This window comes from Panthera tigris, chromosome A2, assembly GCF_018350195.1.
Source record: "Panthera tigris isolate Pti1 chromosome A2, P.tigris_Pti1_mat1.1, whole genome shotgun sequence".
Taxonomy (NCBI): domain Eukaryota; kingdom Metazoa; phylum Chordata; class Mammalia; order Carnivora; family Felidae; genus Panthera; species Panthera tigris.
In genome coordinates, this window is record NC_056661.1 from 85,226,178 (window position 1) to 85,240,859 (window position 14,682).

At 35.7% G+C, this 14,682-nt stretch overlaps 1 protein-coding gene across 2 annotated transcripts in view; it reads right to left on the bottom strand.

Annotated features, from left to right (window-relative positions):
• The window catches only part of HGF (hepatocyte growth factor), an 80,420-nt gene that overhangs the window by 37,895 nt on the left and 27,843 nt on the right, over positions 1–14,682 (bottom strand). For both annotated transcript variants that reach the window (XM_007076781.3, XM_007076780.3), the window contains exon 9: positions 132–306. In XM_007076781.3, coding sequence (XP_007076843.2) covers positions 132–306 — 175 coding nt within the window. The remainder of the gene's footprint in view (positions 1–131; positions 307–14,682) is intronic.

Sequence of the window (14,682 nt, forward strand, 5' to 3'; positions counted from 1 at the left end):
ATCTGCGTTTTAACTCCTGATTATCTCTAGGCACACTAAAGTTTAAGAATTACTAACACAGGAATTAGAGTCACCATTCTTCCTCGTTTCCTGAGAGCCTGCTGAAATTTATATGTGCCTAATATACTCACTTGCACTTGAAATTTTCAGGAGTTATGTCATGCTGGTGAGGATACTGGGAATCCCAACGCTGACATGGAACTCCATTCCAGATGGAGTTGATGGTGCCCCGGTAACCTTCTCCTTGACCCTGAATGCATTCAGTTGTTTCCATAGGCACATCTGTGTCATTCATAGTACTGTGAGCTAGTGGTAAAAACAGCATTAAACTTAAGTACAATCTTTAAATCTTTCATCCATCTCTTAATGTTCTTTTGCATATGGATTACTAAGGTATTCTGTCACATAGGTTTTTATAATAATTGAGTAGAATATCATTATCAGTTATCATTATTGCTCCCTCACTCAGCCTAAAGGAGTGAGTTAACATGGTGGACTCAACTATAGAATTTCTCTGCTCATGAAACAGAATATTCTAGGAGCGGCTGGGCGGCTCAGTAGGTTAAATGTCCAACTTTGGCTCGGGTCATGATTTTGCGGTTTGTGAGTTCAGGCCCTGCATCAGGCTTTATGCTGACAGCAAGGAGCCTGGAACCTGCTTCAGATTCTGTGTCTCCCTCTCTCTGCTCCTCCCCTGAGAGCATGCATGCTCTCTCTCTCTCAAAAATAAATAAACATTTTAAAAAAAGAATATTCTAGCTTGACTTTATCTAGACTAGTTTGAAAGAACGTCATCTAATAGCACTTAAATTTCCTGATTCTGTCTATTCATTCATTAATATTAGATGTACAATCTTTCTATTTATTAATTTTTATATATTTTATAATCACTTTTCCTACTTTAGAAATTGAAAAATATCTATGAGTACTACCGTGAACAATCAGGGAAATTAAAAAGCACTATGCTGTAAGTTTGGTCATAAAAAAAGTAAGAAAGGGAAAAGTTGATCTACAGAGAAGTTATCTTTTAAAAAATCAATTTAGGTGGCTCAGTTATTAAGGGTCTGACTCTTGATTTTGGCTCAGGACATGATCTCATAGTTTGTGAGTTCAAGCCCCACGTCAGGCTCTGTGCACACAGTGTGGACCCTGCTTGGGATTTTCTCTCCCTCTTTCTCTCTCTCTCTCTGCCCATCCCCCACTTGCTCGCGCTCTCTCTCTCTCTCTCTCTCTCTCTTTCTTTCAAAACTAAAATTGCTTAGTGTTGACACTGTTTTAAGTCAATTTATTGTTATTAATATCTCCATTCCAAGTTTATTTTCATTCAAATACTAAAATAGTGTATTTTTGAAAAAATCTTTAAAGGCATTTTACTTCCATATGTCACTATAACTAACATATGCTGAATAGACAGTATTTCTGAAATGGCTATACAATTGTTCCGAAAATTAGTTTGTTTAAATACATACAAAAGTTGGTAATGGCATTAACCACTGGTAATGGTAATCCTCCAGTGTAATAAATATATTCTAAGCTATGTTAATGTTTTAATCAATTTGTTGGCATTAAAAGAAGTCAGTTGTTCCTAGGCAGATTTATTTCATGCTTTTTTCCTAGTCCAAATATAATGCTTACCACATTCCATGCAGATCATAAAAATCTCAGTAACAAAGTATAAAAAGTACAAAATTAAAATTTCACTAATTTTAATTCAAGTGAAACTGAAAATATTTAAGGAGCAACTAAAATCCACACACCTTCTCAAAATATCATGAAAATATTTATGGCTTAATAGAGTAAAGTAATGTAAACTCCTCAGTTTCCTTTACAATCTAAATGGTCATTAATGATGCTTCTGGATAAAACTCACATTGCCACACTCTACAACAGCTTCGGATTTGAATAAATATCTTTGATTCATACATTCTGGAATTATATATATCATTTCTGAAAAGAATTCAGAATTAGACGTGTCTTCAGAGGCTAAGGGTGTCTATAAAAGTTCCATATTTAATAGTGTAAATTCTTTTTAAATGGCTCCTCAAATTTATTTAAATTTATTTATTTCTTACAAATAATCACCACCTTATGGGACTTAATGTTTTATTTCATTGAGTTCCATGCAAACTAAGTGGAGCCTCAGTTTGGCGTTATTCTATGAAACTCCGTGAAAAAGGAGGAAGAGTAATTAGTGACCACTTCAACCATTCGACTAGGTTGTATAAACAGATTTCCATGAATTGCCCTTCTAATAACAGTTCTTTTTAAAATACGCTTTTATTTCTTATGTATCTCTTCCACACTTTTATTTTTTATTTTTATTTTTTTAAGTTTATTTATTTTGAAAGAGAGACAGAGAGCCACAAGGGCAGAGAGAGAGAGAGGGAGAGAGAATCCCAAGCAGGCTCCACTAGGTCAGCATGGAGCCCGATGCAGGATTCAAACTCACCAACTGTGAGATCATGACCTGAGCAGAAATCAGGAGTCAACGCTTAACCAGCAGAGTCACCCAGGTGCCCCTTGGCAGCTTATATATCTACTTTAGGGAATAAAAAATTGTCTCAGAAATACGTTAAATTAAAAGGAACTTGAAATGGAGATAAGTAAAATGTCCAGAGATTGATCTGTAAAGTGGTCATTGAGAGTTGATTTCTGAGAATTAATATATACTGATATTGGTAACATACAGTAATTCAGGAATAATAAAAATTATTGGCCTGGAAGAAATGACTTGTATAGAAAAAGTGCTACTTAACCAAGTCCTTTATGATTTCAATATTAAAGTTATTTGATGGCATAGACAGTAAGATGGATTGTATACATCCTCAGGAACTATATTTTATCAAAAGAAATACCAACAAGCAACTGTATTTCTGATTATTTGAGTTAACTGTTAAATGAGTTGAGAATACTGAGTTGGGGGCAGGGGGCACATCTTTAAAAGGTGATAACTTTAGACAGTTAAAAGGTCAAGCTGGTACTGACATATTTTATATCTAGTTACAAAACTATGATGTGAAAAAAGACAAAAACAAATGTCTCCAGAGACCCATCAATTCATTAGCTTAACATTTTAAGAAGAAAAGTTTTTAATCCCCCACCTGTTGGGCACAAGTTCCTGGGAAACAAACTTGTGACTTCAGGATGCAGAACCCAGGCCACGGCAGTAAAGTCAGAGTTAGGGCACAGAACAAAAGTACTTCAACTGCTCTTCTCAGAGACCTGATTGCCTGTCTTGCGTACTTTACTGTCTTGCTTTCCTATGTATTTGTGTGTGTTTGGTTTTATTTATTACTGTCCATTTTTCTCAAATGTTACTCTAACATCGTGAATATGTAATCAAAAAACCCAAACTTGACGATTTTCAATGTCAATCACACCTGCCTTTGCTTAGGTATGTGTCCATCACATCTCACTGAGAACATAGCTAGAGGCTGAGCCCATCAGAAATTACCAAACTCTGCTCCTTGGACACTACGATATCAATATAAGATTAAAAACAAATATAATTTCTAGAATGTGTTATTAGACAAGAATAATTGGATCATCAATTTTTTTTCATAAATACCTTTGTGAAGTGACATTTTGTAGAAATAACCCATGACAGTTAAAATTTGAAACCATACATAGAGACTTAATGTCAAAACAATTTTAATTGAACTTTTTTTATAAAAGGGGAGATAATTAAATAAATATTATCATAATTCATGAGGAACTCAATACCTAGAAAATTCAATGAGTAACCACATGTTCATGTTTAGAAGATATTAACAGGATGGGATACTTGGGTGGCTCTTTAGGTTTAGCGCCCCACTCTTGATTTCAGCTCAGATCATGATCTCACAGTCCGTGCATTCAAGCCTCAAGTCAGGCCCCACGTTGACAGTGTGGAGCCTTCTTGGGATTCTCTCTCTCTCTCTCTCTCTCTCTCTCTCTCTCTCTCCCTCTCTCCCCCACTCCTCCCCTGCCCCACTCATGCACACACTCTCTCAAATAATAAATTCAAAAAACTTTAAAAAAAGAAAATATTAAGAGGAATCATAAAATTTTAAAGCTAGTTGAAGATGAAAATTTTCCTAATTTGAGGGAAAAGTTTTCAAATTTCAAAAACCCTAAGTAAAAAAAAAAAAAAAAAAGACTCCTTGAATAAGAATATTGTGGATATTGTGGAAGACATTTCACTGCTGATTCATCCACTAAAATCTCAGTGTCAAGTTTAGAGACCTAATTGTTGGTACTAACTTTGTACCTCAACTGCAAAGTTTCCTCAAAAAAGATTTAATTAAAGATTCTTTCACTTTTAAAAGTAGCAATCATAAAATCCTCATTTGGACAATTTTGTTGAACAGTTTTTTTTCTAAACTTCCATTAGTATAATTTAAAAACTTTGATATAAATTTAAGGAGCCACCAAATACTCACTTAAAGACAGTGTTAGTTAAAATGAGTAAATAAAACCCACAATTTTGGATTTGTTGTAAACAATTTGGATTATTTAACAGATTCTAATTTGGAGGTGGAAACTCAAACCTTTGGAAATTACAGAAATTACTGCACATTAATAAAAATACAACATAGTACAGAATAAATATAACTTTTCATTAGGCCTTTCTATGGACTGAATATTTATGTCTCCCCCAAATTCATATGTTGAAATCCTCATCATAAATGTCCTGGTATTAGGATGTGGGGTCTTTGGTAGGTGATTAGGTCATAAGGGCAGATGCCTCATGAATGGGATCAGTGCCCCTATAAAAAAGACACCACAGAGTTCCCTCACCCCTTCCACCATGTGAGGAATCTTCTAGTACTTTGATCTTTGACCTCTCAGCCTCCAGAACTGTCAGAAATAAATGTCTGTTGTTTATAAGCCACCCAGTCCATAGTATTCTGTTATAACAGCCTGAAGTAAGACAGGCCTCAACAAGACATAAAAAAATATAATTAATAGTATTCTTTTTGTTTACTTTTGTTTTAATAAGTATCCGTAACTTTGAAATATATACCTCAAGCAATTTGATGGTTATGATTTTAACTGCAAACTAGCAGTATTGAGATAATATTTTTCTTCAAAAAGTGCTCTCTGAAGTTAGTGAGTCTGTATTTATCCCATTCGACATTCAACTGCTAAAAGTGCCTTCATAAAGAAAAGCTATATAATTCTGGTGAAAATAAATATCATAGGCCAAAAAAAGATATATTAGTACAACAAGGTAACTAAATAATTTTCACCACTAAATAGGAGTTATTATGAAATTCCATACAGCTGTTGAACACATATTATCTGATGAGGATCATGTGAATGATTTTTCATAGACCATTTAACTGTGATACAAATGTTCCTTCTTTATTGCCTACGTACATATTTCCTACTCAAACAAGATGAATTATTCCTGAACTGTAATAAAATAGAGTCCTTTACCTGTCCTACTGTATAAATACCAAAACTTGATGCAAAAACAAAACAAATATTTCATGCCAGTTGATTTGGAAAAAGCTATTAAATTTTGGGAAAGCTAGTCCTCTGGACTTAATACTTTATAACATGGGACCTGAATAAGGGAAGACTTTGAGGTCTCCCGTGGCCAAAGTGGTAAAGAAAAGAAGCACAGAAACGTCCCTAAATATCAGCTGCAGTTGATCAAGTTTAGCCAAGGCAACATGTGTATATCTTCATATATACAAACATGTTTGCAATTTCGTGTCTACCAAGCACACTGAAAAATCCGAGAAACTCACAAATAAGAGAGCTCCTCACAAATAAAGCATTTTTTTTAGGTGTGCCTGTGGTGGCCACCCTTTGGAAGCACATGTAAAGATAGTTGTATGATCTTTCATGACCTATGAGTGAAGAAATGTTTTTTCTTTGATGATTGACATAAAGTTTTCTGTTTGGAAATGCTTTTTATAAAAACAACATTGACTACTGAAATTTTGCACTGTTCTTTTACAACATAATCAAATATAATGGGTACCTCTTGGAACATTAATTTCACTTTGCTGGTATGGATGTGTTATGATCTGATTGCTATAATATCTGGTGGGGACTTTAAGGTTTGAATAGATTTTCTGAGAGAATGAACATTAACTGTTATGTGATGCTTGGGACAGACATCCTGCCACCCAACAGAAAGACCACTAGAATAAGATGACAAATAATGAATCTGATCCATTTTCTCTGTGGAAGTCTCTCTGAGTTTTTGTCGAGAAACTTCAGAGCCCTGATGGAGGTCTGTGAGAGGCAACTGGAGAATACAAGTGCACATGCATATTACAGACAGCCATGCACAGAGTTCCATAAGCTTTCCATGAAGGATAAGTAAACCCTGACATTTACAGTCCCCTTTCTCCCCCAAAATCTAGATATCCCAGTGGTGATACACTGTTGCTTTGCCTATAGCTAGGAGCAAGTTGCTCCACAGGCCATTGGACAAATACCTCATTATTCCTTGGAATACTTCTGCACAACCCACTTCTATTCCCACTTCAGCTACTGAAGAGCAACTGAAACATAGGATTTACTTTATGGTGGTCCCTAGAGATTGGGAACAGTGTGTAAAGCTATTCTCCCATCAACAGACTTGTGCTCTTTGGTCCGCAAATGGCAGGATCAGGCTCAATGAAAATTTAAAGAGCTTCTTGTTTTAAAATTGACATGGGAAAGTAGTATAAAGACTCCAAAGTACAAACCTCAAATTGCTTGCACGTTTGCTTTCCCTATGAGCCTAGAATTCCTATCTGAAACTTTTCTTTGGACTTTATCCAAGCCTTTACTGGTATAAAATGCTCAAGAGACAAGACTTTCACGAAAGGTCTTCGGTTCTATACTCTTATTCCTTAGAAGATGACTTGAAAAAGACCTCCAAGTATAAGATCTTTCCCCTGAGAAAGGGTATTGATGGCATTGTTTTTGTCTGACTCAGAATACAATGAGATTTCATTTCTATGAATCTCTGTTCTAGCCTTGGATAAAATAACAAGTTCTGAGAAATAAACAGCTTTCTTTAAGAAAGAAAATAATGTGCTAACATTCTTTTCCAAACATATAAACACACTCAATTTTACAAGGTTAGATATTCTCTTAAAACCACACCAATGTAGATTGATTACTAGAAGGAAGGATTCTTTTTATTTATTGTCAAACACACCTGTATTAGTCTGCTTGGGCCACCATAACAAAATACCACAGACTTAAAAACAACTGAAATGTATTTCTCACAATTCTGGAGGCTAGGAAGTCAAACATTAAGGTGCCAGCCAAGTTGGTTTCTAGTGAGAGTACCTTCCTGGCTTGTAGATGGCCACATTCTCACTGTGTGCTCATAAGCAGTAGAGAAAGAGAGAGAGAGAGAGAGAGAGAGAGAGATCTCTTACTCTACTTATAAGGCCACTAATCCTATCAGATTGGGGTCCCACACTTGTGATCTCATTTAACCTTAATTACCACCTAAATGCCCTATCTCCAAATACTGTCACACTGAAGATTAAGGCTTAAATGTATGAATGTGTGTGTGTGTGTGTGTGTGTGTGTGTGTGTGTGTGTATGGCAGGGGGTGGGTGCATAGTTCAGTCTATAACAATACTTTGAATAGAAATCTTAGCTATCAAAGATCTGCCTAGGTAACATTTCTGAAATGGAGAGTTGTTTCATAGGTATAATGTTTTAGTTACGCAAAATGAGTAAATTATAGAGACCTAGAGATCTGAACAACACAGTACCTGTAGTTAACAGTGCGACACTGTATACTAAAAAATAAATGTTGAGAGTAGATCTCAAGTTAAATGTTCATACACATACATTAAAAAAAGGAGAGTAATGGCAGGAAGAAGTTTTGGAAATCATTGATATGTTTATTACCTTGATTGTGGAGATGGTTTCATGGGTATATGCATATGATCAAATCCATCAAATTGTATACATTAAATATGTACAGTTTATATTAATTGCACCACAGTAAAGTTGTTAAAAATAAATAAAATGGCTCTGGACACATATGTGTCTAGAATTTTTAAAAAAAGAAGAAAATGGAGGAGAAAAATAAGGCAAAACATGACAAAATATGTCTATTTTTTGGTAAAGAAAAAGCTCACCAGACAACTAACAACAAATGAACAAAAGTATCTCAGGGAAGCATGAAACCTCAGGATGAGTTCAGGATGAGTTGATAGGAAGAAAGCATTAAACAAATCTTCATGCATGGCAATATCTGAGAAAAGCTAAGTTGTCATATGAAAATCTAGAAGCATAAAAGACATTCCAGGAGACACACACACACACACACACACGCACAAACACACACAAATGAAAAACTACCACTATATAGGAATGTAACATTCATTCATTCAACAAATGCTTGTTGAATCCCCGTCTTGTCTAAGGCAATGTGCTGACCCAAAAAGAGACATGATCTGTGTTTTGATGGAGCTTACAAATTTTGATAGAGCTATTAATCAAATAATTTCAAAAACAAATGTAAAGACAAGGCTCTGAGAAGCACATAGGAGAGGTTTATTATGGTATAAATATATACTAAGGAATTTGACCAAGTCAGAGAAGTCAGATGAAGAAATGCTAACTGAGGAAATAGTAACTGAGTGGAAATTTCAGCAATTAGTAGCTGTCAACTGGGTGAAAAAGAATAAAAAATTTTCAAGGCAGAGAAGAAGTTAGGAGTGAAGGAAATATAAATGAGAATATAGAAAATATGAAGCATAGGAAGTAAGCTATTCTGGCTGGAATAGAGAACCTTGGAGAGAAATGTGGTAGTATATGAGGTTAGAGATATGGGTAGGGAAGTAAAAGATGGTTTTGCTTTGTCTTTGTTCTAAGGTAGAAGGAAATCATTGAAAGGTTTTTAACTGGTGTGTGTGTGTGTGTGTGTGTGTGTGTTTGTGTGTGTGTGTGTGTGTGTTGCTAGGGATGGGAAATGATAAACTCAGATTTTTATATCATTCTGTTTGTAGTATGAAGAAGGGATTGAACGGGAAAACTAGTGAATATGGATTCATCTCCTTTCAGAAGGCAATTTAAATATTCAAGAAGAAAAATAACACTAATGGAAAAAGGAGAGAGTGAAATGGTTAGATTTGAGACGTATATACAAAATAAAATTGACAGTGGTGGGTCAAATGTGAGGAGTGAAGGAAAGATCATGTCTAGGATCATTCTAGGTTTTTGAACCTTAGATGTAATGGTGGTATCAGTCATACAAAAGAGAGCTTGAAAAGCAGACTAGACCATCCTACAGGATAAAAGAAGAAAATCAGAAAAAGGTGATAGATGATAGAAATCTCCAACCAGGTGATTTGCTCTTGGTGAGAACTGGAAAACAATTTGACCATCCAACAGGTATATGCTAGTTAATGTATATCCTAATGGGACCACATCAGCCTTACAGGTCTGACATGTAGCAAAAAAGCTGTTTGCAGAGGAACACCTGGGGTTCCAGAGGTCCTTTGGGAGATCTCGGAGATCAAAACACTCTATTAGGACAATTCTAACATGTCATTTTTGTTTTATACAGTGAAATTCCTAGAGCACTTGAGGTTTAATGTTCCAGAAAACTGAATGCAAAAGCAAATGTGAAACACAAAGCCATCTTCTAATTAAGGTATCAATTGAAGAAATTTGCAAAAAATCTGAATTTGCAGAAAATCTAAAACACTGCCATTGTTCTCCCTATTTTTCTGACAAATATAGTTTTCATTTTAAATATGTTGTATTTATTAGCATCCAATGAGCTCGTCACTATTTTAGTGAATTAATATTCTTTAAATTTACATTTTAATTTCTAATGCAGTACATATAGATTCGTATAGCTCACATACACAATTTGGGGCTCTCAATAATGGTAAAGAATGTAAAGATATCTTCAGTCCAAGAAGTTTCTGAATAACTGATTTAAATAATCAAGAAGATTTTCTATGACAATCAACCAAATTATAGCTTTTCAATTGCCAGAGAAGTATTTTCACTTCAGAAAAATATAATTAGTCCAAACAAATATTATTATTTCTCTCTAAAAAGGAGTGAACTAATCTATGGAACTGTTATTCAGAATATAAAGTTATTATAGTGGAAAACCATAAGAAAATCAGAATTTCACTCAGGTATTATACAGGACTCCCAATCTTGTTATATATTTGCAATGTCTAAAGTTCCATATACTTGGAAATCTGTTAAAAGTTATATAGCCAGGTAGAACCAGAAGTGGATAGTGCAGAGCAAAGATCACTCTGTGGAATACATGTGAAAGATGGTCATGGAATTTTTAAGGGAGAAGATTGATAAAGACACCCACTAGCCCCTTCAAGCCGCCATTTTAGAATTCACTTATATGCAGTTCTGCTCACTCAACTCAGAGTTTCTCAGGATAAATTTGTGAAATGATTCCCCTTATGGGACTCAGTGGGCCTACCTCAACATGGCGATGATGGATTTGACCCAAAACTAAATTTGAGTGACACTGACCCCTGGAATGATTGCTTTGCATATGCTCATGTTACTGGAGAAGAAAGCCCGGTAGAGTAGAAAGAAGACAAAATAGGAGTAAGAAATGGGAAGACATTCAGGGGTGTGGACACAGAATACTCTCAGAAGCAGTGGGAAAGCATGGACCCTGCTCAAAGGGCTTTGTACAGGGATGTGATGTTGAAGAACTATGAGCACCTGGTCTCTCTGGATGAGGATAACTAACCTCCAGAAGATGGGATCTGCCCTTGAGTTTCTTCGTATTCCCTCCTTTAGGAAGTCTCTGCACTGATTGACGGAGATAGAAACCCTATTGACTCAGAAATGGAAAGCTTCATGATGCAGCACCTGGACTTTAAACTTGCCCCTTCAGATGATCTGCCCACTCCATACTACATCACGTGTGGTTCCAGAGCTTAAGTATGATTAAACCTTACGGCAACTTTAAAGTATTCAATTCCCTCTTTTCTACCCCTGTGCTTTTGATTCAGTGATTCTTAGTAGAAAATTAGACATGCACATTATGCTGTTCCCTATGCATTCAGAAGGACATAGTCTATTCATAAAATTTTGAAACCGTTTTTCAGCTTTATTGAGATATTAATTGTCAAATACAACTGTAATATATTTTTAAAAATTTTTTAATGTTTATTTATTTTTGAGAGAGAGAGAGAGAGAGAGAGAGAGAGCGAGCATGAGCGGGGGAGGGGAAGAGACAGAGGAAGACACAGAATCCAAAGCAGGCTACAGACTCTGAGCTGTCAGCATGGAGCTCGATGTGGGACTCAAGCTCACGAACCATGAGATCATGACCTGAGCCGAAGTCGGACGCTTAACTGACTGAGCCACCAGGCGTCCCTGTAATTTATTTTTTAAAAGGTATATAGCCAAGATGTTTGTGAACTGTTGCCATTTAGGTAGAAATCGCTTTCTGAGGAATATGGTGCAAAGGTTTACTGAGAAGGCCTGTCCTGGCCACATTTGTCAGGTGATGAGCAACATTCATCCTTCACTTTCTGGGATATGTCCACTGATTCTAAGATTAAAAGGTTGGGAGCAAAGGGACAGGAACTAATTTGTGGCTCATTCAGCTTTTAACAAATAAAAGGAACAGATAGCAGTCATCAAAACCTTGGCTCCGAAAGGTGTGAATATGCCAATGTCACGGCAATGTCAGCTTTTACTTTACTAGTTCTTGCTAGTGCTCTGAAATTTCATTTTATCATAGACCTTGGTGTGTTTTGTTCACTTCTATACCCCCAGAATCTAGAAAAATTTTTGAGGTATGAGAGCTAGTCAGTAAATATTTATTGAATAACTCCTATGCAAAAGGGGCCGACAATCTTCTTTGTGTTTTCTGTGTGCTCCCTGGAATTGCTGTTCTGGAGAAGTTTTTTCTGTCACTATTTACTTATGACTTTTCAAGACCTTCAGAAAAGACTGAAGTTGGATGTGCTATGAGCATAGACATCGAGCACCTACATCTCAGCATAAGCAGAACTCAGCTTTCTTATTTTCCTCCTCAAAGTTACATCTCTCTCAAATATGCATCATCTACTCAGTAACTTAGGAAATATGTAAGACTTTGCTCTTTCCCTATCTCGTTTCCCACTATATCCAATTTGTCATTACATATTGGACATTCAGACTCTTCAGTATCATTCACATCCTTCCTCACCTTGTTATGCTCACTGTTTACGGCATTAATTCACATTACTGGCCTGTTCCAATCAGCTCTTATCAGACCCACCTGCCTCCTGTCTCAGCACTCTCCTGCCAATTACTGGAAATATATAGTGATCTTCAGTTGGTGGAGGTGTGTTGGTTTTTGCTTTTGTTTTTTGTATTCCCATTACTAAGAGAATTTTGAAAACAAAAATTTATGTTCTCCCACGTTTTTAAGTTGACATCCACATTTTTTATGGTAAGTTTAAATAGCTGCAAAAGATCTGATTTCTAGTGTATGTTAACTACTGTCATTTTTACACCAAAATTTTTATATTGCACTTTAAAAAAGATTAATGGAGTGATTTGATATCTACCTGTTCTTGGATAAATGTATATTATCAAACTCTTTTTCTCCTTGAATTAGTATTTCTATTCCACTTTACCCATAGAATGTTATTTGATTTTTTTTTTTACTTTTAACTTTATTTATTTTTTTTTTTGAGAGAGACAGAGAGAGTGAGCAGGGGAGGGGCAGAGAGAGGGAGAGGGAGAATCTCAAGCAGGCTCCACACTGTCAGCATGGAGCCCAATGCGAGGCTCAAACTCAAACTGTGAGATCATGACCTGAGCTAAAAGCAACAGTTGGATGCTTAACCAACTGAGCCACCCAGGTGCCCCTGGAATTTAATGTATTTTATGTTGGAGAGTCTTTTATTCTTAACCCCATCATACTTTTCTCAAAGATTTTTATATTTTGAAATTTATTTAAATTTTTTGTGACCATAGTATTCTAAGGGATAAATACACATGTACCCTACACACACATACGAACACACTTGCACGTATGTATGTATATATTCCAGATAGAGTTGTGTAATTATTAGTAGTACATAAATGATAGGCAGCATGAATATATAGCATTTGCAAAGGTCTCTTTGTTTAGTTTCCCCAAGGTTTTACACCCCAGGACAATGTACCAAAATAAAATTCAGGAAGGATGGGCAGTTTGGTTTTATTCGGGAAAGTAAGAAAGAGTAATTGTGAATGAGAAGGTAAGATTTTGAACTTGACTAACTCCTTAGGAACATGTACATCTCAAGCAGAAGATTTGGGGAAAGAATTAATCTGGAAATAAAAGAGCTAGAATTTGAGCCTCTAAGCTGTCCATGTCCACAGACCCCTTTGAGAGTTTTGTGTTCCCGAGGGCTTCACAGACAGCAATCTGGAGGCTTCGGTAACCAGCTTATGTTGTACAACAAAAGTGAAGAGATTTTGCAGGTATAAGTCAGGTCCCTAATCAGTTGACTTTAAGTTAATTAAAGGGAGCTTACTTCAAGTGGCCCTGAGCTAATCAGATGAGCTCTTTAAAAGAGTATGTAGAGCTTTAAAATAACTATTGCCCTTTAATTAGAAATTGCCGTTATTGTACATGAATACTCAAGTGGCATGCTATTCAAAATGTCTATTACATTATATTACACCTATTCCATGCTATTGTTTTGTCCCTGTATCTCCTTGACAAACAAAAATTCTTTTCTAAAATATCTTGTGATTTATTGTTAAATTTTGAAGTTAATGTTAAGGCTTTTAGAGGATTTGTGTAATAAAGAAAAATTTTGAAAATTAAGAAATTAAAAAAAAATAAAAGAGGATTTAGAGGTCAGAGGCTGAAACTAGCAGAAAACTCTGCCATTATCCTTGAAGAAGTAAAATTCTCTGTTGTGGAGAGGGTCGTAGAGTAGGAAACATCAGGCAATCTTTCGGAGCTCAGGACCTCCATGCTGTAACCACAAGAATTCTGCCAACAACTGCTGGGCTTGGAATGGGATACTGAGTCTTAAATGAGAGAGTAGGTCTGGCAGGCACTTGGGTCATGGCCTTGTGAGATCCTAAGCAGAGAATCCACCCGAGTCATGCCTGGACTTCTGACCCACAGAAATTATGGCATAATAAGTGTGTGTTGTTTTAAGCCACTACATTTTGGTAAATTGTTATGCAGCAATATAAACCTGTTCCACCATTGAAAGCACCACCAAATGTCTTACTTTTGCATTATATGCTTTGCTATAAATGTAAGCAAGAATATTCACAAAACCTTATCTCTTATGCTTTCCAGAATTGCAGAATATCAACTTCCATTCATCTGAATAAGAGTATAGTCTCCAAGTATACTTTTACAAACTAAAAGCTTTCCTGTAATGAAATATTTCTGAAATATTCTCCATGCTTAAGAAATGATTTTATTCTTCACTATATGGGTTTGGCTTACATGTTCTACTACCATTTTCTTAGCATTACCATCCTATACACACAATTCTCTGTTTAACAAAGCCATCTGAATCACAGCATGCTAGTTGCATAATTAGCCAACACTTCTTTGGACAGAAGAGAAAAAGAAATCTATCTGGTAGTTAGGAAGCATCATATTTATTTTATTTCTTTTCTCTCACAGTGTCTTTTAAAATCACCAAATACTGGTTGGAAAAAAATAGGAGGGCAACAGTGACTGTGCAGATGATTATGCATGTGATCGTGTCTGTGTGT